This window comes from Bufo gargarizans, chromosome 1 (genome assembly GCF_014858855.1).
Source record: "Bufo gargarizans isolate SCDJY-AF-19 chromosome 1, ASM1485885v1, whole genome shotgun sequence".
In the NCBI taxonomy this organism is placed as follows: domain Eukaryota; kingdom Metazoa; phylum Chordata; class Amphibia; order Anura; family Bufonidae; genus Bufo; species Bufo gargarizans.
Window position 1 is genome coordinate 504979034 of NC_058080.1, and position 25694 is coordinate 505004727.

General features: G+C 44.3%; 1 protein-coding gene across 1 annotated transcript in view; it reads left to right on the forward strand.

The window, feature by feature from the left end:
• Positions 1-20968, forward strand: part of LOC122928431 (poly [ADP-ribose] polymerase 2-like) — a 25821-nt gene extending 4853 nt beyond the window's left edge. Inside the window, exons 2-11 of the mRNA XM_044281254.1 lie at positions 4051-4153; positions 4611-4773; positions 4866-5004; positions 5090-5153; positions 6240-6374; positions 6879-7003; positions 12054-12153; positions 14638-14736; positions 20106-20230; positions 20407-20968. Coding sequence (XP_044137189.1) covers positions 4051-4153; positions 4611-4773; positions 4866-5004; positions 5090-5153; positions 6240-6374; positions 6879-7003; positions 12054-12153; positions 14638-14736; positions 20106-20230; positions 20407-20566 — 1213 coding nt within the window. The 3' untranslated portion in view covers positions 20567-20968. The remainder of the gene's footprint in view (positions 1-4050; positions 4154-4610; positions 4774-4865; positions 5005-5089; positions 5154-6239; positions 6375-6878; positions 7004-12053; positions 12154-14637; positions 14737-20105; positions 20231-20406) is intronic.
• Positions 20969-25694: the final 4726 nt, after the last annotated feature.

Below are 25694 nucleotides of genomic sequence, written 5' to 3' on the forward strand. Positions count from 1 at the left end.
AGCAGCTTGCCAAGTTCTTCTTCTTACACCCACCATCGTCAGCAGGTACTGTTATTGCCACCCACCTCCCCACTCTGTCACCGGGTCACTCTGTGGTCTCCTGATGCTGCTGCCACTTCACCACTCAGGTCTCCTCATGCTGCTGTTACCACCTCCACACTATGTCACATTGCCAGTCTGTGGCCTCCTCTTGATGCTGCTGCCACCTCCACACTCTGTAATTGTGCCACTCTGGGGTCTCCTCATGCTACTGCCACCTCCACATGTCACCTTGCCACTCTGTGGTCTCCTCAAGCTGCTGCCAACTCACAATTCGGTCTCTGAGCCACTCTGTGGTCTCCTCATGCTGCTGCTGCCACCTCCACACTCTGTCATTGTGCCACTCTGTGGTCTCCTCATGCTGCTGCCAAATCACCACTTTGTGGTCTCCTCATGCTGCTGCTGCAACATCACTACTCTGTGGTCTCCTCATGCTGCTGCCACTTCACCACTATGTCACTGTGCCACTCTGTGGACTTCTCATGCTGTTCCCACCCTCCCCACTCCATGACTGGGCAACTATTTTGCCTTTTGGCCTGGTTGGCATCATCATTTATTTGACCCTTCTTCTGATCTGTCGGAAGGAAAAATGAGACGCACAACAGATCCTGTCTATGTAGCAGCTGTAAAGCCTGTATGACATGGTCTCTCTATTTTGCATCAGAATTGGCTTATGATTTGGTAGCCAAAAGCAGGAGTGGGTACAAAACACAGAAGACATGCACATATTCCATTCACGTGTCATCTCTGTTTTGGATCCACTCCTGATTTTTCTTTTGCTTTAGAAACATAGAATGTGTCGGCAGATGATAACCCCTGGCCCTATCTTATATGAAGGATGGCCTTATGCCTATCCCATGCATGGTTAAACTCCTTCACTGTATTTGCAGCTACCACTTCTGCAGGAAGGCTATTCCATGCATCCACTACTCTCTCAGTAAAGTAATACTTACCGATATTACTTTTAAACCTTTGCCTCTCTAAGTTAAAAATGTGTCCTCTTGTAAAAAAAATTCTGCTTTTAAAATATTCTCTCCTCTTTTACCTTGTTGATTCCCTTTATGTATTTAAAAGTTTCTATCATATCCCCTCTATCTTGTCTGTCTTACAAGCTATACATGTTAAGGTCCTTTAACCTTTCCTGGTAAGTTTTATCCTGCAATCCATGTACCAGTTTAGTAGCTCTTCTCTGAACTCTCTCCAAAGTATCAAAATACTGATGGATTACTGACCAAATGCTGACCGAGTGAAGGCGGATGCTCAACAGACAGGATCCGTTTTTTGGGGGGTTATTGTTCTGACGGATCAGAGGAAGGGCAAAATAATCAGTGACATCAACACAAACTTACTGCTGACACCCTCTCCTCTTCTATCAGGGGGCTCTACTTGTATAAGCGTTTAATAGAACAGGTTCTGTAGACATCTATGTGGAATCAGCCGATGACGGTGTAAAAGGAGTGCGCTTTTTCTTGGCCCTAACATTGACCTGTAAGGCTGATTTCACACTTCACTTATTTGGTCAGTTTTTGCCCCGTAACTGCCCAAATAAGTGAAGTATGCAGTGATTCTAAGAGCGATGCCTGTCATGTGCATGTCATACTGACTCACAGTATTGTTTCACTACCACAGCAGATTCCCTATGCGTATTACAGCAAGGCACATTGTTCTACATCACTATACAGGCTCTCTGCAGCCAGGAAATAGCTGTTTTTTAATGCGATTCGCCGCAAATAAATTCAGATGAATTAAATCTTTTCTCAAAATTTGGCGAACCGCCGGATCGATTTTTTGAGAAATTCGTTCTTCTTTACTTATCACATGTACTACATCTTACTTATGCTTTCTTTTCAATTTGAACTCGTTTTCACCATGTGAACCAATCATTTTGGTCTCCTGTATGTAGCACTTTGTGTTGCTATATCCAACCACACCCATGATGCATGCACTTCTCCTTTCTCTGCCACAGCTCCAGCATGGTCCCCCTAACACCCAGCTAGTTTATAGCTCCTCTCACCTAGCTAGTTACATTTCCTCTATTACTGCTTCTGTTGCTGCTTTGATACTCCCAATGAGATAACATCCCAGGAAATAAGGAGCTGATCGATATGGTCATGTGACTACAACACAAAACGGTAGGAGCAATAACGGTAAAAGAAATACATTACAAAATTACAGCTATCTTTAGAAATAATTGTTAAAGGATGTACATTTAAAGGGATTCTGTCACCTCCCCTCAGCCAAAAAACGATTTAAAAGCAGCCATGCAGCACAGCTTACCTGGATTAGGCTGTGCTGTTTTATCTTGAAATCCGTCCAGCAGTTACTTCAAAAAACGACTTTGATCAATAAGGAAATGCGTCCTGAAGGTGCCCAGAGGGGCGTTTTTTTCTTCCTAGTGAGCCCAGTACCGCCCCTCTTTCAGTGCCCAGCCCGCCTTCCTTGTATTTTCTAACCGCCGCCCCCAGCCTGCCACAGCCTCCCCTCCCTCTCCTCCCCCTCCCTCACGCCGAACGAAGTCTCGCACAGGCGCAGTACCCACTGAGGGCTGCGCCTGTGCGATCATCAGGAGACTGAGGGCGGCAGCTTCATCTTCGTCACTGGGCATGCGCCGAGCCCAGTGACGTCCGATGCTCGCTCTTCCCTGCTGACTGAGGGAAGAGCGAGCATCGGACGTCACTGGGCTCGGCGCATGCCCAGTGACGAAGATGAAGCTGCCGCCCTCAGTCTCCTGATGATCGCACAGGCGCAGCCCTCAGTGGGTACTGCGCCTGTGCGAGACTTCGTTCGGCGAGAGGGAGGGGAGGCTGTGGCAGGCTGGAGGCGGCGGTTAGAAAATACAAGGAAGGCGGGCTGGGCACTGAAAGAGGGGCGGTACTGGGCTCACTAGGAAGAAAAAAACGCCCCTCTGGGCACCTTCAGGACGCATTTCCTTATTGATCAAAGTCGTTTTTTGAAGTAACTGCTGGACGGATTTCAAGATAAAACAGCACAGCCTAATCCAGGTAAGCTGTGCTGCATGGCTGCTTTTAAATTGTTTTTTGGCTGAGGGGAGGTGACAGAATCCCTTTAAACATGAAAACCCCTTTTGGTCTTTCCATTGCCCGTAATTTTATGAAGCTATGTGCATGTAAATTTAGGCCTAAGTGGTATGTATGAATTCTGCACATGTTGAACTTTTATTTTTACGAGATGTGGTGCATATAACGTACTACTAGAATCACACTTCTAGCCAATATTTTCATCTTTTATGCAATTTTGTGAAAAATGTAATTATGTCCCAACATTGCATGAAGATGTCTGCGTGCATGAAGTGCCGAGTGGCATCGTGACAATATGCCATGTGTCTACTTTCAGAAAATATATTAGTAATTGGGGGTTAGTTTGATTTGTAATTTAGGTTTTAGGGTGGGTTCGCATTAGAGTTAGAAATTCCATTATATAAAGGGATTTTAGGACGAAATGCAAAACGGAACCCTTTAGGAGGCATTCAGTTTTGCTCCGTCCTAATACATTTCTATGGACACAAATAATGGTTCCATTTTGTTCCGTTATACATCCTATCGGCAGGACTTTTTTTTCCGTCATTTATAAAGAAACAAAACGGTTAGGAATTGCTAACGCTAATGCGAACCCGCCTTTATTTGTACATGTCAGAACTGCAGAACTTCCCTGTCTACCAAAGGTGTAAAATACACTGGCAGTGAAAAGGTTAAAAAGGTCATGTCTGATAACAAGCTTTTTATCTATTTCCATTGGAAACTAGCAGAATTGTGAATACTGCTCAGGACTATAATATAGTTTATAGATATGTAATACAATATATTTACAATGTTGCTCAAGTTTTTCTGAAGATCATATTTATATATCAGTTCGAAATTGATTTTCAAGGTGGACGTTTTCTGGTTCATGCAAAGCCTCAGATCTGTCTGGTCAGCTCCGTTTCCATCGAAATAATTTTTATTGCTTGGTGGCAGTAACCTTACTTTTCAGCTCCTTGTTGTATTTTTCCAGGTTTTTTGATAAGACAAAAAATCTTTGGACTGAACGCGATGATTTTGAAAAGGTACCTGGTAAATATGATTTTCTGCGTCTGGATTATAACTCAACCATAAAGGTAAGTGAAACCTTCAGCTAACAAAAAGCTTTAATAAGGATATAAATTTTGGTAAACACGTCAGGGAAAAGCTGTGTCGTGCCTAGTGCAGGACATCTAGAGAAACATGGACCCTTTATGGAAATCGTTGGGAGTGGTCACATCACTTTATTAGATTTTTTTCCTTTAATGCCTAGTTGTAAAACTTTGTATCTATAAATGAAGTCCTACTATTACATGACTTCTATATTATGCCAAGTTGAAGATTCTTTCCCCTAATGCTATTGTGTCATGTGAAAAGGGTGTAGAATATTTTAGGCTAAGGATGTGCAACAGAAGCATGCATGTGCGTGTACAGTCCTTACAAAGCTAGTTTACTATATGCTACTTACTGTGCATTTCATATTTTTGCTGTCACACAGTTTGTTCTGTTTTGAGGTTATCTAGATAAAGCTCACTATGTCTGTCTTTTCCATAGGAAGAAGAAAATATTGTGGAGGTGGATAAGCCAGCTATAGTTCCTAAAGTGGAGTCCAAGCTAGATAATTCAGTTCAGGAATTGTTAAAGCTCATCTGTAATTTGCAGAACATGGAGGAAACTGTGCTGGAGATGAAGTATGACACTAAGAAAGCTCCTCTTGGTGAGACAGCATGTTCAGATTTTCAATAAAATGAACGTTTAGTTTCCTAAGAAAAAATGTTCAAGCCGACATATCTTTGGGTTCTTGTCTAGGAAAGCTAACTGTGGAGCAGATCCGGGCTGGGTATAGTTCCCTCCAGCGTTTAGAGAACTGTATCAAAAAACAAAAATTTGGTAAGGAACTTGTGGAGGCTTGCAATGAGTTTTACACCCGGATTCCTCACGACTTTGGGTTAGTATTTTACTTTACCTCATATTCATACAGTACGTGTCTTTATGTCATAGCAACTAAATTGACATGTGTTGCTTATGTGTAGGCTCAAGACACCACCTCTGATAAGGACAGTACAAGAACTAGTCTTGAAAGTGCGTCTTCTTGAGGTAAGAGTTGGAGCACATCCCTATATCACATCAGTTTTCCCTTTCTATAAAAGTAATAATAGTTGACTTTGTTGGGGAAAACGCTAGCAAACCAGATATTTCCTGTAGTGGCTGTTGTATTACATGATAACTATTCCACTCTGGCTTCTAGTGTAAGAACCAAGTGGGGTCTGTCCTGTTGGATGTCCTAGTACAGCATAATGACAGAGATTGTCATGATGAGCAAGCCCCCTTAAATATTCTAATATTCTGCCATTTTCATATTACCAGACTGCGTTTCCATTAGTCGTCAGGCAAGTGTTCTGCTTATTCTCCAGTTAATATTAGTTTTTCTTGAACTGGAGGGCTGCGTTAATGTCTGCCACTACCATACCCATAGAGATTGTCATCCATTTTTCACAGACATTAAAGGGCATTTATTAAGGATTATCATGGGTAAATAAGTATCATTTTCTATAGCACTTTACCTAGCACAGTATTTGGTAACACAAGCTAACTATTACATAGATATGGGCACGTTGCCCTTATGTAACTGCATACTAGAGCGTAGAGCCAGATCACAAAGTCAGTATAAAATAAGTTCTGCATGATTGGCTCTACTTTTTCCCAGCATCAAACCTTTCATATTCTACTGAGATGTGCTGCAGAGATTTATGACCTATCTTAAGGATAGGTGATCAATATCAGATCGGTGGGTGTTCGGCAACCCCACCCATCAGTCGTTTCTGTATGCCGCCACGGCAAAATCTATACAGTGTAAGGAGCAGGGGCAGAAGGCTTCATCAACTGTGTAGCTTTCTGCTTGAATAGAAGCTGAGCTGCCGTACAGAGACGTCTGCTTACAGCTCCACACACTATGTAGTTTCCAGTGCTTGCGCCTGAAACAGAATCGGTGAAGGTGCCAGATGTCAGACCCCCACCATCTTATATTCTCAGGGTAGGTCATCACTATCCACATCCTGGAAAACCGCTTTAATTGTTTATTAATTACTATTAGATCTGACCCTAACAATAGCTGTAAAGGTCATTATAGCACATGTCTAATTATCATTAAAATACCGTAATTGAACCCCTTTATGTTTCTAGGCTTTGAGCGATATACAGATTGCTGTAAAGTTAGCCAGTTTAGATCTCCGGTCCCACGAGCATCCAGTGGACAGACAGTACAGACAGTTACACTGCAATTTGGAGCCTTTAGACAAAAAGTCAAGTGAATTTCAGGTAAAAGTCGACTGTTAAACAAAAGTAAGAAATAAACTGTAGCATGTAAAAGGATGAAGCCAAATGAAATGGAAATGAAAAAAGCCTAAATGTACTACAGGCAGGTTATTTATGTTATAATGTTCAGTTCTATGATTTTCTAGATTCAATTTTTCAATGTTTTCTGCTTGCAATAATTCGATGTGAATATTCAACAAAACCCAGCTTTTATAATTGCGCTGTGGCCCTAATAGCCATCACGTGGCCAGGATCTTTGGCCTCTGGAAATACACAGTTAAGGTTACTGTTCACTGAATAAAAGCAGATATCTTTTAAACCATGAAGTATTCTTGCACAAAGTATGTTTGAAGGTGTCCAAACTTATTGTTATATAATAAATAAGCTGTGTATTTGGTAAAACCAACCAACCCAAAAAATGAAAAAACCCTTGTAAACTTTGTTATACCCACTTTGGTTCTTGCGATCGGTGCTGGATGACTGACCTTTTCCATTATTTCTCAATAGCTTATTGAGCGTTACTTGCAAAGCACCCATGGTCCAACCCACAATGACTACACCATGACACTCTTGAATGTTTTCTGTGTACAGAAAGAGACTGAAGACCGCTTTCGAGAAGATCTACCCAACAGGTCTGTTCTGTACTACTAATGGGTTAAAGAGAATTATATCCAATTAACCTTTTAAAGGGAACCTGTCAGGTTGAACTGGTGTCTGAGCTGCAGATAACATATTATAGAGCAGGAGTTGCTGAGCAGATTGATATATATTTTTGTGGGAAATGACTGCCTCAGATCAGACCCCCCCCCCCCCCCAAGTCTCCATCAGCCTCAGATCAGACCCCCCCAAGTCTCCATCAGCCTCAGATCAGACCCCACCAAGTCTCCATCAGCTTCAGATCAGACCCCCCAAGTCTCCATCAGCCTCAGATCAGACCCCCCAAGTCTCCATCAGCCTCAGATCAGACCCCTCCAGCCTCAGATCAGCCCCCATCAGACCCCCCAGCCTCAGATCAGCCCCCATCAGACCCCCAGCCTCAGATCAGACCCCCAGCCTCAGATCAGACCCCCAGCCTCAGATCAGCCCCCATCAGACCCCCCCAGCCTCAGTTCAGCACCCATCAGATCCACCAGCCTCAGATCAGACCCCCCCAAGTCTCCATCAGCCTCAGATCAGACCCCCCAAGTCTCCATCAGCCTCAGATCAGACCCCTCCAGCCTCAGATCAGACCCCTCCCAGCCTCAGATCAGCCCCCATCAGACCTCCCAGCCTCAGATCAGCCCCCATCAGACCTCCCAGCCTCAGATCAGACCCCCCAGCCTCAGATCAGCCCCCATCAGACCCCCCAGCCTCAGATCAGACCCCCCAGCCTCAGTTTAGCACCCATCAGATCCACCAGCCTCAGATCAGACCCCCCAGCCTCAGATGAGACCTTCATCAGACCCTCCCCACCATCCATTAGCCTCAGATCAGACACCCCCATCCTCAGATCAGCCCCCATCAGCCCCCCTAAACTCAGATCAGGCCCCCTCCCCCAGAATCTAGTCAGACACCCCCCCCCCCCCCCCCCCCAGCCTGCACTTCTTCAGATTAGACCTCCAATAAGACATTAAAAAAAATATAATAAACCTACCTCTCCAGCTCCGGTGCATAAATGAGTATAACGGACGCTTAAAATACAGAATAGTTTTTTTTTTTTTCTGTAATTCTGAAGGATCAGAAGAACAGAAAAATAAACGGCGATGTGAACCTAGCCTAACATTGGTGTGCCAAAAACAAAAAGCCTTGAATTCTTTAAAGTCAACTTCAGTGATGTTCTGACGTGTGAGCCTGTCGCCTATTTAACCGCTTGCCGCCACGCTAACGCCGAAAGGCGTCATTGCGGCGGCTCTCCCAGGCTACGCTAACGCCGATTGGCGTCATCTCGCGTGAGCTGAGATTTCCTGTGAACGCGCGCTCACAGGAACGGAAGGTAAGAGAGTGGATCTCCAGCCTGCCAGCGGCGATCGCTCGCTGGCAGGCTGGAGATGTGATTTTTTTTAACCCCTAACAGGTATATTAGACGCTGTTTTGATAACAGCGTCTAATATACCTGCTACCTGGTCCTCTGGTGGTCCCTTTTGTTTGGATCGACCACCAGAGGACACAGGTAGCACCAAACACCACTACACTACACTACACCCCCCCCCCCCCCCCCCCCGTCACTTATTAACCCTTTATGAACCAATGATCACCCCATATAGACTCCCTGATCACCCCCCTGTCATTGATCACCCCCCTGTAAGGCTCCATTCAGAGGTCCGTATGATTTTTACGGATCCACGGATACATGGATCGGATCCGCAAAACACATACGGACGTCTGAATGGAGCCTTACAGGGGGGTGATTAATGACAGGCGGGTGATCACCCCATATACACTCCCTGATCACCCCCTGTCATTGATCACCCCCCTGTCATTGATCACCCCCCTGTAAGGCTCCATTCAGACGCCCGTATGTGTTTTACGGATCCACGCATCCATGGATCGGATCCGCAAAACGCATACGGACGTCTGAATGGAGCCTTACAGGGGGGTGATCAATGACAGGGGGGTGATCACCCCATATACACTCCCTGATCACCCCCCTGTCATTGATCACCCCCCTGTAAGGCTCCATTCAGACGTCCATATGTGTTTTGCGGATCCGATCCATGTATCCGTGGATCCGTAAAAAACATATGGACGTCTGAATGGAGCCTTTCAGAGGGGTGATCAGTGACAGGGGGGTGATCACCCCATATACACTCCCTGATCACCCCCCTGTCATTGATCACCCCCCTGTAAGGCTCCATTCAGACATTTTTTTGGCCCAAGTTAGCGGAAATATGTATTTTTTTTTTCTTACAAAGTCTCATATTCCACTAACTTGTCAAAAAATAAAATCTCACATGAACTCACCATACCCCTCACAGAATCCAAATGCGTAATTTTTTTTTGACATTTATATTCCAGACTTCTTCTGACGCTTTAGGGCCCCTAAAATGCCAGGGCAGTATAAATACCCCACATGTGACCCCATTTCGGAAAGAAGACACCCCAAGGTATTCCGTGAGGGGCATATTGAGTCCATGAAAGATTGACATTTTTTGTCCCAAGTTAGCGGAAAGGGAGACTTTGTGAGAAAAAACAAAAAAATTCCGCTAACTTGTGCCCAAATTTTTTTTTTATATGAACTCGCCATGCCCCTCATTGAATACCTTGGGGTGTCTTCTTTCCAAAATGGGGTCACATGTGGGGTATTTATACTGCCCTGGCTTTTTAGGGGCCCGAAAGCGTGAGAAGAAGTCTGGGATCCAAATGTCAAAAAATGCCCTCCTAAAAGGAATTTGGACCGCTTTGCGCATCTAGGCTGCAAAAAAGTGTCACACATGTGGTATCGCCGTACTCAGGAGAAGTTGGGGAATGTGTTTTGGGGTGTCATTTTACATATACCCATGCTGGGTGAGAGAAATATCTCTGCAAAAGACAACTTTTCCCATTTTTTTTATACAAAGTCGGCATTTGACCAAGATATTTATCTCACCCAGCATGGGTATATGTAAAATGACACCCCAAAACACATTGCCCAACTTCTCCCGAGTACGGCGATACCACATGTGTGACACTTTTTTGCAGCCTAGATGCGCAAATGGGCCCACATTCCAAAGAGCACCTTTAGGATTTCACCGGCCATTTTTTACAGATTTTGATTTCAAACTACTTACCACACATTTGGGCCCCTAGAATGCCAGGGCAGTATAACTACCCCACAAGTGACCCCATTTTGGAAAGACACCCCAAGGTATTCCGTGAGGGGTATGTCGAGTTCCTAGAATTTTTTATTTTTTGTCCCAAGTTAGCGGAAACTGCTGATTTTTTTTTTTAGATTTTTTTTCTTACAAAGTCTCATATTCCACTAACTTGTGACAAAAAAAAAAAAATTCCATAAACTCACCATACCCCTCACGAAATACCTTAGGGTGTCTTCTTTCCAAAATGGGGTCACTTGTGGGGTAGTTATACTGCCCTGGCATTCTAGGGGCCCAAATGTGTGGTAAGTAGTTTGAAATCAAAATCTGTAAAAAATGGCCGGTGAAATCCTAAAGGTGCTCTTTGGAATGTGTGCCCATTTGCGCATCTAGGCTGCAAAAAAGTGTCACACATGTGGTATCGCCGTACTCAGGAGAAGTTGGGGAATGTGTTTTGGGGTGTCATTTTACATATACCCATGCTGGGTGAGAGAAATATCTCTGCAAAAGACAACTTTTCCCATTTTTTTTATACAAAGTCGGCATTTGACCAAGATATTTATCTCACCCAGCATGGGTATATGTAAAATGACACCCCAAAACACATTGCCCAACTTCTCCTGAGTACGGCGATACCACATGTGTGACACTTTTTTGCAGCCTAGATGGGCAAAGGGGCACACATTCCAAAGAGCACCTTTCGGATTTCACCGGTCATTTTTTACAGATTTTGATTTCAAACTTCTTCTCACGCATCTGGGCCCCTAGAATGCCAGGGCAGTATAACTACCCCACAAGTGACCCCATTTTGGAAAGAAGACACCCCAAGGTATTTTGTGATGGGCATAGTGAGTTCATGGAAGTTTTAGTTTTTTGTCACAAGTTAGTGGAATATGAGACTTAGTAAGAAAAAAATAATCATTTTCCGCTAGCTTGTGACAAAAAATAAAAAGTTCTATGAACTCACTATGCCCATCAGCGAATACCTTAGGGTGTCTACTTTCCGAAATGGGGTCATTTGTGGGGGTTTTCTACTGTCTGGGCATTGTAGAACCTCAGGAAACATGACAGGTGCTCAGAAAGTCAGAGCTGCTTCAAAAAGCGGAAATTCACATTTTTGTACCATAGTTTGTAAACGCTATAACTTTTACCCAAACCATTTATTTTTTACCCAAACATTTTTTTTTATCAAAGACATGTAGAACAATAAATTTAGCGAAAAATGTATATATGGATGTCGTTTTTTTTTTTGCAAAATTTTACAACTGAAATTGAAAAATGTCATTTTTTTGCAAAAAAATCGTAAAATTTCAATTAATAACAAAAAAAGTTAAAATGTCAGCAGCAATGAAATACCACCAAATGAAAGCTCTATTAGTGAGAAGAAAAGGAGGTAAAATTCATTTGGGTGGTAAGTTGCATGACCGAGCAATAAACCGCTAAAGTTGTGGAGTGCCAATTTGTAAAAAAGGGCCTGGTCACTAGAGGGGTATAAACCTGTGGTCCTTAAGTGGTTAACCATAGCAAGCCAGAGGCCTCTTCTGTAGGCCTACTTAGCATAGATGGTTTAAAGAAGAGGCATCTAGCGTGCTCTGACTCTAGGTCAGGCATCCTCAAACTGCGGCCCTCCAGCTGTTGTAAAACTACAACCCCCACAATGCCCTGCTGTAGGCTGATACCTGTAGGCTGCTCGGGCATGCTGGGAGTTGTAGTTTTGCAACAGCTGGAGGGCCGCAGTTTGAGGATGCCTGCTCTAGGTGATAGATTCCCCTCTCACTCCTATTAGGAGGTGTAAATGAGATTTTGGCTTTGGTCACAGCCAGTCATTGGAGCCCTTTAACGTTGCAGAAAATGTGAGATTTTTGTTCATATACTTTGTTAATGAATATAACCATCTGCATTACTTCCACAGGATGCTTTTGTGGCATGGATCTCGTTTGTCTAACTGGGTTGGCATACTTAGCCAGGGCCTCCGCGTTGCTCCTAAAGAGGCTCCAATAACTGGGTACATGGTATGTAACATTCTGCAGGATTTGGTGCATTATTACCGCCCTCCAATGTTGCACCCCGTTAAGCTCCATAGTAGTCTTATCACATGTGTGCCATGAGTCTTTTAGAGTAGCTTGTGGTATTTTATGTATTACTTATTTACATGGTTTAATCATGAACAAATTCTGTTAGAAGAGGGTGGAAAAAAGACCCTACAGTATGCTAAAACTGCAGTCTATTATTTGGCACACATAACTAGAATAAGAATACCAAAAGCTACATTATATGTCAGTATGAAATACCTGCGGTATACAATTATGATTAAAAAAAACTGGGATTTAAAGCTGGCATAGGTAATAGTATAAGGCAGTTTTGATGCCTGTTTGTGTTTGAGATAAATGTTTAATGGGGTATTTCTATCACAGACAATGGGGGCATATCGCACCTACAGGGAGAGCGGTGGCTGGAGGACCCCTGGTCTTCCGAGATCTGGCCACCGCCAAGCGCTCTCCCCATACAAGTGAATGGGAGCGCACTGTGCTTGCGTGGTCACCGCTCGCATTCATTTCTATGCGGCTAACAGAAATAGCCCCATAGAAATGAATAGAGGGCAGCTGCGCATGCACAGTGCGCCCTCCACAACTTTAAAGGCCCTGTTCTCGTGGTAGGTGTGGGTCCAAGAGGTGGGATCTGCATCTATCAGACAATGGGGGCATATCCTAGCGATTTTGTCTGTGATGGGAAAATCCCTTTAGGCCTCATGCACACGACCGTTGTGTGCATCCGTGGCCGTTGTGCCGTTTTCCGTTTTTTTTCGCGGACCCATTGAATTTCAATGGGTCCGTGGAAAAATCGGAAAATGCACCGTTTTGCAGCCGAGGCCGTGATCCGTGTATCCTGTCCGTCAAAAAAATATGACCTGTCCTATTTTTTTGACGGACAACGGTTCACGGACCCAATCAAGTCAATGGGTCCGTGAAAGAACACGGATGCACACAAGATTGGCATCCGTGTCCGTGATCCGTGGCCGTAGGTTGCTTTCATACAGACGGATCCGAAGATCCGTCTGCATAAAAGCTTTTTCAGATCTAAGTTTTCACTTCGTGAAAACTCATATCCGACAGTATATTCTAACACAGAGGCGTTCCCATGGTGATGGGGACGCTTCTAGTTAGAATACACTACAAACTTTGTACAAGACTGCCCCCTGCTGCCTGGCAGCACCCGATCTCTTACAGGGGGATATGATAGTACAATTAACTCCTCAGGTGCCGCACCATGGTGATGGGGACGCTTCAAGTTAAAATATACCATCGGATTGGAGAAAACTCCAATCCGATGGTATAAAAGAACTCCAGACTTTACATTGAAAGTCAATGGGGACGGATCCGTTTGAAATGGCACCATATTGTGTCAACATCAAACGGATCCGTCCCTATTGACTTGCATTGTAATTCAGGACAGATCCGTTTGGCTCCGCACGGCCAGGCGGACGCCAAAACGACTTTTTTTTCATGTCCGTGGATCCTCCAAAAATCAAGGAAGACCCACGGACGAAAAAACGGTCATGGATCACGGACCTACGGACCCCGTTTTTGCGGACCATGAAAATAAACTGTCGTGTGCATGAGGCCTTAAAGGGAGTCTGTCATCAAAGTTTCACCTTTTTAACCCTTCCCATAGCTTTCTAGCAGCCTTACAGTTAATAAAAACATTACCTTTATGAGCAATCCTGGACTTATAAAACCGTCAAAAAACAACTTAGTAGGATATGCAAATGAGGGCTCGCAAGTGCCCAGGGGCGCAGTTACCCTCGTAGGTGCCCAGCTAGCTCAGCCTTAATTGTCGCTTCCCCCTGCCCATCCTTTCCCTCTGACCGCCCATCTACTTACTTCTTGTTTCGCCGAGATCCCGCGCATACGCACTGTGATGCCCATTCCTTGTACGGAATTACAGTAATTAATGCACATGCGCCGGCTAACGGCGTGAAGCCGGCGCATGCACATTAATTACTGTGATGCCGTACAAGGAATGGGCATCGCAGTGCGCAGGCGCGGGATCTCGGCGAAACAAGAAGTAAGTAGATGGGCGGTCAGAGGGAAAGGATGGGCGGGGGGAAGCGACAATTAAGGCTGAGCTAGCTGGGCACCTACGAGGGTAACGGCACCCCTGGGCACTTGCGAGCCCTCATTTGCATATGCTACTAAATTGTTTTTTGCCGGTTTTATAAGTCCAGAATTGCTCATAAAGGTAACGTTTTTATTAACTGTAAGGCTGCTAGAAAGCTATGGGAAGGGTTAAAAAGGTGAAACTTTGATGACAGACTCCCTTTAAGGGAGTTGTAGAAGTCCATTACATAATCTCCCTGCTTTACAATGGTTAGTGCCAGTGCTTGCACTCTACTTTTTCCATCTGACGCTTTCTTACTTTATGATTCAGTGAAATAAAGCGACTAACCTCCGGAATTGCCAGGGTATTGTTTTATAATATATGCAATTTCTCTCTAGTTTGGAAAAGGAATATATTTTGCTGATGTCTCCTCAAAGAGTGCAAATTATTGCTTCACAACTCGAGATAAGAATGTGGGAATTATTCTGCTATCGGAGGTAATGGCAACTGTTATGTGGATTCTTGTTTGGGGCAGAACTGATATTTTATGTATAGATTTCAATTTACATGATGGATCTTGTCTAACGTTAGCTGGATTTGGCGAGAATTTAGTATTGATCCAAGCCCTCTAAATCTTAGTCCAGCCATACATGTTAGCTGTCTCTACCACCCCACCCACCTCATACTAATGTCCACCATGGCATCTGTCCTGAACAGGTAGATGGGACAAAGCCTCTGCTGGACTCCTCTTCACTCCCTAAGTGAAAAAAAATCCGGCAGATGAAATTCAACTACTTCATCCTTATCATCCCACTCCCTAAATCTGCAATCAGGGGACAGTCAGGATACCTCTCCATACACATTAGATGTTTGACAGCCAACAATTTATGTAATGTGTATGACCGGCTTTACACCACCATGGGTAATCAAGTATTGGCATAAAATGAAAACTAGTGCACAGCTTCCAGCAGCTTTAGTTGATACCTATTAGTGACACACTGATTCTAGAACTTCCCTGACTGACACTCCAGCAAGAGGTATTGAAATGAGGATCATCAGAATGAACAGCTACAGGAAAGGGATGCCAAATTGGTTACAAGGTGATGGAGGGGATTGCCATCAAAAGGCTAACTTCCAAGAAAGGAAGTAGAGGGACAATTGTTCAGTGGTTCAAACAGAATAGACAGCAAGTAGCAAGATAATGGTAAGGTCCCATGAGGAGTAGGCTGACAGAAGAAAGGCATAATATGAGCCATGCCTATTGTAAGGTACAGTATTGATAGCTAAATTGGTGACCAAAAGGCACTGAAAAAGGACCGAATAAAAGCTGACCTGACCCTTTAGGAAACTAAAATCAAGGTCCAGATCCAGACCAGAAAAGAGCAACTGATGGAACTGTCTCGCTTTGCACTAGTGGAAAAAAAATACTTTAATGTTTTTGGAATTTGGCCTTAACGGTAGTTTGGATCAATTGCGCAGAAAAAATGTACGCCCTCTTAATACAACAGCTTCCACAATGAAGAGTTGCATAAAGGGGTTTTCCAAGACTTTAATACTGATGAGTGGTTTGACACCCGGGACCCCACCAATCAGCTGTTTGAGAAGGTATTGGTTCTCCTATGAGTGACTGTGCTTGGTATCGTGCTCAGCCCTATTTACGTCTGGGGCTGAGCTGCGCCTAGGCCATGTGACCGATGAACGTGTCTTTACTGACCTAGGAAAAACTGAGAGAAGGCTGCAGCACTACTGCGAGCATTTCTGCCATCTCAAACAGCTGATTGGCAGGAGTCCCGAGTGTTGGACCCCCACGATAAAATACTGATGACCTACTAGAGTTGTTGCGATACCAAAATTTTGATTCGATTTCGATACCATGAAAAAGTATTGCGATACTCGATACCATTCGATACCACGCGAAAATAAAATAAAAACAAAAAAGCCTTTTGATTACAGTGCATTGTTCACAGTGTCTCTCAACTTCATAGTGATTTGCTTGTGGCACAATGGCCACATGATTTTAGGTCGGTCAGTGTGGTTCTAGTTGTGAAAAAAAATTATGCATATTTTTCAATGGCTTACAGGGATTCTGCACTTTTATTTAACTATCCTCTGGATAGATCATCAGCTTCTGATTGGTGGGGGTCGGACACCCGGGACACCCACCGATCAGCTGTTTGAGAAGGCAGCGGCACTCCAGCAGCGCCACGGCCTTATCACTGTTTGACTGTTTACCGCCGGCCCACTGACGTCACCTCACGACTAGTATCAACTAGCGTGGGCGGGGCTAAGCTCCATTCAAGTGAAGAGCTTAGCCCCGCCCACGCTAGTTGTGATGTCACTGGGCCGGCAGTAAACAGTGATAAAGCCGTGGCGCTGCTGGAGCGCCGCTGCCTTCTCAAACATCCAGAGGATAGATCATCAGTTAATTAGGCTACTTTCACACTAGCGTTCTGCTGTCCGCTCGTGAGCTCCGTTTGAAGGAGCTCACGAGCGGAGCAGAACGCTTCCGTCCAGCCCTGATGCAGTCTGAATGGATGCGGATCCGCTCAGACTGCATCAGTCTGGCGGTGCTCAGCCTCCGCTCCGCTCGCCTCCGCACGGCCAGGCGGACAGCTGAACGCTGCTTGCAGCGTTCAGCTGTCCGCCTGGCCGTGCGGATCCGTCCAGACTTACAATGTAAGTCAATGGGAACGGATCCGCTTGAAGATGACACCATATGGCTCAATCTTCAAGCGGATCCGTCCCGCATTGACTTTACATTGAAAGTCTGAACGGATCCGCTCAGGCATCTTGCGCACTTAGAAATTTTTCTAAGTTATTAATGCAGACGGATCCGTACTGAACGGAGCCTCCGTCTGCATTAATATGATCAGATCCGTTCAGAACGGATCCGATCAAGCGCAAGTGTGAAAGTAGCCTTAAATGAAAGTGCAGAACCCCTTTAAACCACACCTCATTCACTAGGTGGTGTAGTGGTGGTTGGGGAGGGGGAATGGGCTTCACAAAAATCAACACAGATTGGGGTTGTAAGAGGCTGTGAGGTCAGCTGCTACATGATATACATTGTGGTGCTGGGGCCACGTTACATCATAGGGTAATTGTGATTGTGATGCACAATTGCACAGGTACAACCGTTTCTGGTGACAAACCCCCCCCATGTGCCTCATAATAACGAAATAACCCTATCATCAAGTATATCCATATTCTTGCATAATGGTCAACATGGGGTTAATGTATGAGCTACAACAGTCACTTGCTATTTGGCAGCACAGTCTTATGAATTCAATCTATGTGCCTCATATTAATAATGACCTGTATTCTGCAACTCACATTAACCCTATGTTGCCTATTATGTTAGATGGTACTTTGGGGGTCACTTACTATTAATGTGAGGCACATGGGGTCCATTCCAAAGACTCCAAAAGCATGTGCCCAGCCTGACATTAAAAATAAGTGACCCCCCATTATGTTTAAAACATGGGTAGTGGCAAGATTGGGGTTAATGAGTCTCATTAACCCCAAATCTTGCTGGCTGTCTTTCCTATAGATATGTTTTTTGCCTGCCTTTATTTTGAGGCAGGCTAATCATCACTCCTGCACTGGGTCTGGCTGTGGGCTAGGCTAGGTACCTGCTATGCTGGGCTGGCTGCTTTTCAGTGCTCAGTCTCACTGACTCTGGGGCTCGGGCTGACGCTGGGAGGACTCAAAGGAGTACACATGACAAGCGTGAGTGACTCAGTTAGGAGTCAGGACGGAGGAGGAGGCTGCTCTGCTGCCGCTGGTGCCGTTCGCTGAGCTCAGCGCTCACTCGTCTCAGACGGAGTCAGACGGCGGGGCGCAGCAGTTTATTACCTCCCCCGTCCCTCCTCCTCCTTTAATTAAACGCACAGTCATTGGTGGCAGTGGTGCAGGCATCTTCAGAGCCCGCTTACTCCATTGGGCTCAGCGGCGGCCTCCCTCCTTCTCCCTCCCGCCTTCTCCACTGTCTTTCTGGCGGAGCGCCATGTTGTGTCATAGGAGATAATGGGCTGCGTAGCCCAGTATCGAAAAAGTGCAAATCACAGTACCGAATCGATACTTGTAAAAAAGTATTGATTTTTCGATACCCGCAACAACCCTATGACCTACCCTAAGTATATGGAGTCTCGGAGAACCCCTTTAACCTGGGTGAAAAATTGAGCCCTACGAAAAGGGTCTTTAATAAGAAGAGGATGCTAGGAGGATTTCACCTTTTAGATATGGTTAGCTCACCAGGAACAAGAAGAAACACTGGACGCCTTCAGGCTTGATGTTCTTTAGTATCTAATATAGGAAGGAGGATAAAGTGGTACTAATGACTTGGACTGACCCGGGTTTCTACCGTGGATACTAGCGGATCTAGAGTTTGATTCCTGTTCTGGTCTTGAGGCTAATATCCATGTCTGATTGACCCCATCTAAAACACTACTTCTGAAGTCTTTGAGATAAGGGGTCCATTCTCTTGGATTGATCTGTTTTTGGTTAAGAACGATCAATTTGAACACTCCTGGAATGTTGACTGCTGACTGGGCTCGGACGTGGGTAGGAGGGGAGACAGCAGGTCTGTGCCGCAGGATCACATGAGTGAGAAAGTGGAACAGTGGCAGCAACATTCGGCCGCCGCACCACTTGTGCTGTGTGGACAAGGGAGAGAATTGTCCTGATAGGCCTGGGTTTTGATTAGTGCTTGGCCAAGAGGTGACTGATTTCACTTTATAAGGCTAGCTTGATTAGACAGATCCAAATGACAGCCAAAAGCCTCTACCATTGAAGTTTCCTTCATTGTGACAGTAAGTGCTTCATGCTGTGCTTTGCCTGTGGGGAGTCTGGTTTTCCTGGGCAGCACCACCACTTGTATTTGCGTAAAATAATTATTTTTTTCTAACAATCTGTTCTTGGACATCGTCCTGTCATATTGCTTTATTATGTTATATGAAAGCCAGTTTCAAACCTGTATGCAGACCGCTCGCTGCAACATATTATTCCAACATTTACACCAGCATTAGTGAGCGTTGTGCTGTATATTTATAAAAGGATGCTACTGTGCATTATCTGTATTAATCCTCTTGAGTAGATGGAAGATTATGTGAATTCAGGGATTCTGCTTTGCCTGTCCACAACTAAGAGCAGATCTGTGTGACATACAGTTTATTACAGCACAGGGCAATGTAAAAAAAAAAACAACTAGTCAAATTCTCCTAAAACATAGTCCACATCACTCTTTATAGAGTTCGTAAGAAATCTCATCATATTCTAGTCAGGGTATCACAAAATTCAATGAAAAGTTCCAACAGAGTTTCAGCATTAAAGGGGTTGTCCAGGTTCAGAGCTGAACCTGGACATACCCTTATTTTCACCCAGACAGCTCTGAGAGGCGGGCTTTAGCTCTGCCCTAGCCGTTTTACTGGCTAGGGCAGAGCTAAATCCCGCCCATCAGTGCCGGTGACGTCACCAGGGTTCCTGTCAGCCCCATGGAGAGCCCCGGTATGTCACCAGAACTCCTAAAAATACCTTTGCCCTGTGCAATTTAGCGCAGGGCAAAGGAGAGCATCGGAGCATGAACTGCTCTGATGCTCATGTCAGGGGGGCTGCCGGGGTGAAAATGGAGGGATGTCCGGGTTCAGCTCTGAACCTGGACAACCCCTTTAAGGATCTCCCCTGGTGGCATTTTCTGACACATCTGTTTGACAGAAAAGGCTTACTTTGGGTGGGACCTTACTAATTAAACTTGTAGCTAGAATACTGAAAAGCTGCACATGTAAAATGGTCATTATTTCTATTCTGTTCTATACCTCTGGGTGGTAATTATTGTATTCTTTTGTACTGACCACATTTCTGTCTCTATCAGGTCGCACTTGGTGAATGTAATGAACTTCTTGCTGCAGATTATGATGCTCAAAAGAAACTAAAAGGCAAACACTGCACCAAAGGCGTAGGCCGTAGCATTCCAGACCCCCAAAAGAGCATTAAACAGTAAGTACAGTACACATATAGGGGAATATTTATCAGTTGTGTCAGATGGTGCATGAATTTACAAGTCCGCAAAACCAGCCACCAACTCCTGTTTACATGCGGAAATTTACACAAAAATGGTGTCATCTCCTTATTCTCCTCCAGAGCTCATTTCTGCTTTTGCTTCTTTTTTACAGTGAAGATTGTGTGGTCCCCATGGGCCCTCTCATAGACACAGGTCTGAATAATAGCGATGGCTACACACTAAATTACAATGAGTACATTGTGTACGACAACCATCAGGTCCGGATGAAGTATTTGCTGCAAGTCCGTTTCAACTATGATTCATTGTGGTAACTGAGTAGCTTTAGAAGAGTGGAGCAGTAAAGTTGTGATTTTAGGCACATTCTTCAATACTACTGCATGAGTACTGTAACTGGGAAGGATGGTAGTGAGCATATGTACTTAAATAGTTAAAAGCCTTGCTAGAAGATAGAGCCTATGTTTAACTTGTTGCCCATCATTATCAGTAATCCTGTTCTACTACGAAAGTAGAGTATAGAAATCGCCTTCTAAATTCCAGTAGTGTACTTCTCCTTAGATCTCATTGACTATTAATGAACCTTTATCTTTTTAACCTTGAAATGGAAGATCACTGTTATATAGATCTTCTTGTAACTGAGTAATAAAATGATAGTCGTCTTTGTGTACGTTACTTAAAAAAAATATAAAAAAAATAAAAATACCAGCAGTACTTAACATGAGATTGTCCTTTTCTTTAATCCAGTTCAGTCCTGTATTAAAATGTGTGTGTGCCAGAAGATATCCAGTGTATTCTATTTCCTAAGGCCACCATACATATTGTAGTAATATGGGCTGAACCGGGTTCAGTCAACAGTCTGTATGAGGAGCTATTGGCTGTCCCCTGACAGATGAATCTTGGGGGAGAGAGGTGATTGCCCTATCCTTTAATTTTCCTAGGTGACAACTAACACAAGATATATCTGGCAGCTTAACCGTATGTGTATGGCCAGTTTTACTTGCAGACCTCAGATCGCATCTGGCTGTGGCTAGGAAACAGCCTGCTGAAGAAGGACTCCACCTACATAGCACCAAAATCCTCACAAAAAAAACTGTGAGAACATACCATAACAGGAGGGTTTTTTATTTAGGGTGAAAAAAAGTAAACTAGGAGGCTACTGACTTAACCCCTTTAGGAAACAACCTTATTTCACCTTAAGGACCAGGCCATTTTTTTTACAAATCTGACCAGTGTCATTTTAAGTGGTGATAACTTTAAAACGTTTTGACTTATCCAGGCCGTTCTGAGATTGTTTTTTCGTCACATATTGTACTTCATGACACTGGTAAAATGAAGTAAAAAAAAATATTATTTATCCCAAAAAAAAAAAAATTACAAGAAAAATTGAAAAAATTGCAAATTTCCATAATACATAAATTTCTATAATACATAGTAATACCTCCAAAAATAGTTATTACTTTACATTCCCCATATGTCTACTTCATGTTTGGATCATTTTGGGAATGATATTTTATATTTTGGGGATGTTATTACAAGGCTTAGAAGTTTAGAAGCAAATCTTAAAATTTTTCAGAAATTTTCAAAAACCCAATTTTTAGGGACCAGTTCAGGTCTGAAGTCACTTTGTGAGGCTTACATAATAGAAACCACCCAAAAATGACCCCATTCTAGAAACTACACCCCTTAAGCTATTCAAAACTGATTTTACAAACGTCGTTAACCCTTTAAGGTGTTCCACAAGAGATAATGGCAAATGGAGATAAAATTTCAGAATGTAGAATTTTGGGCAAATTTTCCATTTAAATCAATTTTTTCCAGTAACAAAGCAAGGGTTAACAGCCAAACAAAACTCAATATTTATTGCCCCGATTCTGTAGTTTGCAGAAACACCCTATATGTGGCCGTAAACTACTGTACGGGCACACAGTAGGGCGTAGAGGGAAAGGTGCGCCATATGGTTTTTGGAAGGCAGATTTTGCTGGACTGGTTTACACCATGTCCCATTTGAAGCCCCCCTGATGCACCCCTAGAGTAGAAACTCCATAAAAGTGACCCCATCTAAGAAACTACACCCTCAAGGTATTCAAAACAGATTTTACAAACTTTGTTAACCCTTTAGGTGTTGCGCAAGAGTTATTGGCAAATGGAGATGGAAAATTTGCCCGAAAATGTAAATTCTCAAATTTCATGTTAATCTATTTTTTCCAGTAACAAAGCAAGGGTTAACAGCCAAACAAAATACTGTATTTATTGCCCCGAATCTGTAGTTTGCAGAAACACCCCATATGTGGCCGTAAACTACTGTACGGGCACACAGTAGGGCGTAGAGAGAAAGGTGCGCCGTATGGTTTTTGGAAGGCAGATTTTGCTGGTCTGGTTTATTTACACCATATCCCATTTGAAGCCCCCCTGATGCACCCCTAGAGCAGAAACTCCATAAAAGTGACCCCATTTTGGAAACTACGGGATAAGGTGGCAGTTTTGTTTGGACTATTTTTAGGGTACATATGATTTTTGGTTTATCTATATTACATTTTTGTGAGGCAAGGTTACCAGAAATAAAAATTCTGAAACTTCATCTCCATTTGCCAATAACTCTTGTGTAACACCTAAAGGGTTAACAACATTTGTAAAATCAGTTTTGAATACCTTGAGGGGTGTAGTTTCTTAGATGTGGTCACTTTTATGGAGTTTTTACTCTAGGGGTGTATCAGAGGGGCTTCAAATGGGACATGGTGCCAAAAAAAAAAAGGCCATCAAAATCTGCCTTCCAGAAACCATACGGCATTCCTTTCCTTCTGCGCCCTGCCGTTTGGTCATACAGCAGTTTACGACCACATATGGGGTGTTTCTGTAAACTGCACTATGAGGGTAATAAATATTAAGTTTTGTTTGGCTGTTAACCCTTGCTTTGTTATTGGAAAAAAAACTGATTAACATGGAAAATTTGCCCAACAATTGCTTTTTTGGCACCATTTTTATTTTTTACAGTCTTCATCTGAGGGGTTGGGGGGGTATTTTTATAGAGCAGATTCTTACGGACGCGGCGATACCTAATAAGTCTCCTTTTTTTTATTTATTTTAGTGTTACTAAATAATATTTTTGAAAATGTTTTTTTTTTTTTTTTTTAGTGTCTCAAGTCTGAGAACCATTTTTTTTATCCGATTTGTAAGTGGCTAAATTGGGATATAAATTTTGTACTCCATGGAAATGTGGTACTCCCAGAAGCAACCAATAATGCAGAGGTCCGGATGATCAGGGCACGTTTCACATTTTGTAGTGGTGTCCTTCCGTATCCCCCTCCTGTGACACACTGCACCTTTTTTGGGTCCGTCCCTTCTTTCCAGTATGGGGGACCACACCTGGAAAGTGTTTGCCAGGGACGAGACGGGCGCCTCCAGTTTCCGAGGTACTCCGGCCTGCTCTCTCCCGGTCCGAAAAGATCAGGGCCTTAAGGACTGCCTCATAAAACTGAAGGAATGTCCCTGTGTTGCCAGCGCTCCGGGATAGTACAAAAGAGTTGTACAAGGCAACTAGCACTAAGTAGACCGCAACTTTTTTGTACCATGCCCGGGTTTTGCACATGGCGTTATATGGCTTGAGGACTTGATCAGAGAAGATTAACTCCTCCCATATACCAATTGTAGTCAACGATACAATCCAGCTTGAGGACCGTTGATGCGGTACCTGAAACAGGGACAGGGGTGATGCCGTTACAATGAATTGTGGACAGTACAAGGACATCCCTCTTGTCCTTATATCTGACCAGCAACAGGTTTCCATGGGGAACATGCTGCATTATCTAAATAATGGAGGCATTTCTGGATGGCCTCCACCCGGGAGCGTGTCATGGCTGTACTGTAAAGTAGGGTCTGGTAGAGGACGTCCCCACTCCAGTAATGTCAGACACCAGGTTTCTTGACTAGGCCCATATGCAGCACGAGGCCCCAAAATGTCCTCATCTCGGCTGCACTGACCGGCGTCCAGCCACCGGGCCTAGCCAAAAAGGAGCCCATGTGTTGAGCAACGAACTGTTAGGTGTACAGGTTCGTCTGCTCCACCATTATATTTACCAGTTGGTCACTGAAAAAATGACTAAAAAAGTCATATTCAGTGAAGCCCACTGTGGAAATCTGGATTTCTAAAATCAGGAATCACAGGCTCAAATCGCTCTGGGGTATACCGGACAAGTTCACCGGCAGGGGGCTCCGGTGGATTTAACTGGTGGGCTGGAAAACTAGTACGAGCCCCAGAGCTGCACGTACTAGGGTGAGCCACAGGGTCCCTAGCATGGCGGTCCCCTTGCTCCGCATGGCGGCGTCTCCGCCGGCCTGGGGGCTGATCATCATTGCTAGATAATGAGGAGGACGCGGATGACAACAGGAAAGTGGGGTTATCCTCATCCCCACTCGGACTCGGAGGCAAGGTGGGCGTATGCCTCCTCGGCCGAGAACATCCGGCGGGCCATAGGGGAGTGTGTGTCTGCGTGTGTTTGTATCTTTATTCAGTGTGTGTGTGTGGGGGCACGGGTGTTTGCGTACTTATCCCTAATACTAGCAGAAAAAAAAAAGGGGGGGGAAATAAAATCAAAATCGCTGATCAACCGTCCAACGTTGATCAGCGGTGAGGTGTGCGATGCGCTAACAGTGGCCGGACGCTAAGAGTGCCAGCGTACGCACAAAAATAAAAAAGTTGAGGGGGCAAACTGCAGCTGCTATGGACCCCAGACACCCGATTTAGGGTCACAGGACCCCCGGTGCATTTAGCCAAGGTGCCTGCTCAATGATTTGAGCAGGCACCGGGTTCCGATCACCGCCCGCAGGACGGCGGTGATCGAAACTATACATGACGTACCGGTACGTCATGTGTCCTTAAGTACCAGGACAACATGCCGTTCCGGTACGTCATGTGTCCTGAAGAGGTTAATGGCCGTAGGTCCTGCGTATTTGCCAAATACTATGTGCCTGCCATTCAAATAGATGGAGAATACTTGGGTGGTCCAAAGTAAGGATGAGCTAATCAGTTCACTACGATTTTTAAAAATTTGTCTGCCAAACAAGACTGAAGCTTTTTCAGGTTTGCTTCCGACGAATTCAGTAAAACGGACATATTGGTGGTAAAAACCACAAGGGCGGAAGAAGGATGCTCACATGATATTAGGGGAGTGCTTGCCCTGATTGGCTGGATCCATGCTGTTTGTCAGCCTGTGAGGCAATCAGTGGGGCAGCAGGGAGATGCCTGTGCAGAACGTCATTTGTGCTGTTCAGGGTGGATGCAGTGTCTAACAGAAACGATCTTCATATACAGAGCCAAAAGCAAGCATCTCTTCTAGTGGGACATTGTATGGAAAGATTAGAAAGATAACTAAAGAATACTAGAGACTTTGTTCAGGGAATGCAGTTTGAGGGACTGGGGCACAGTGCTTAATACAACTGCTGCAG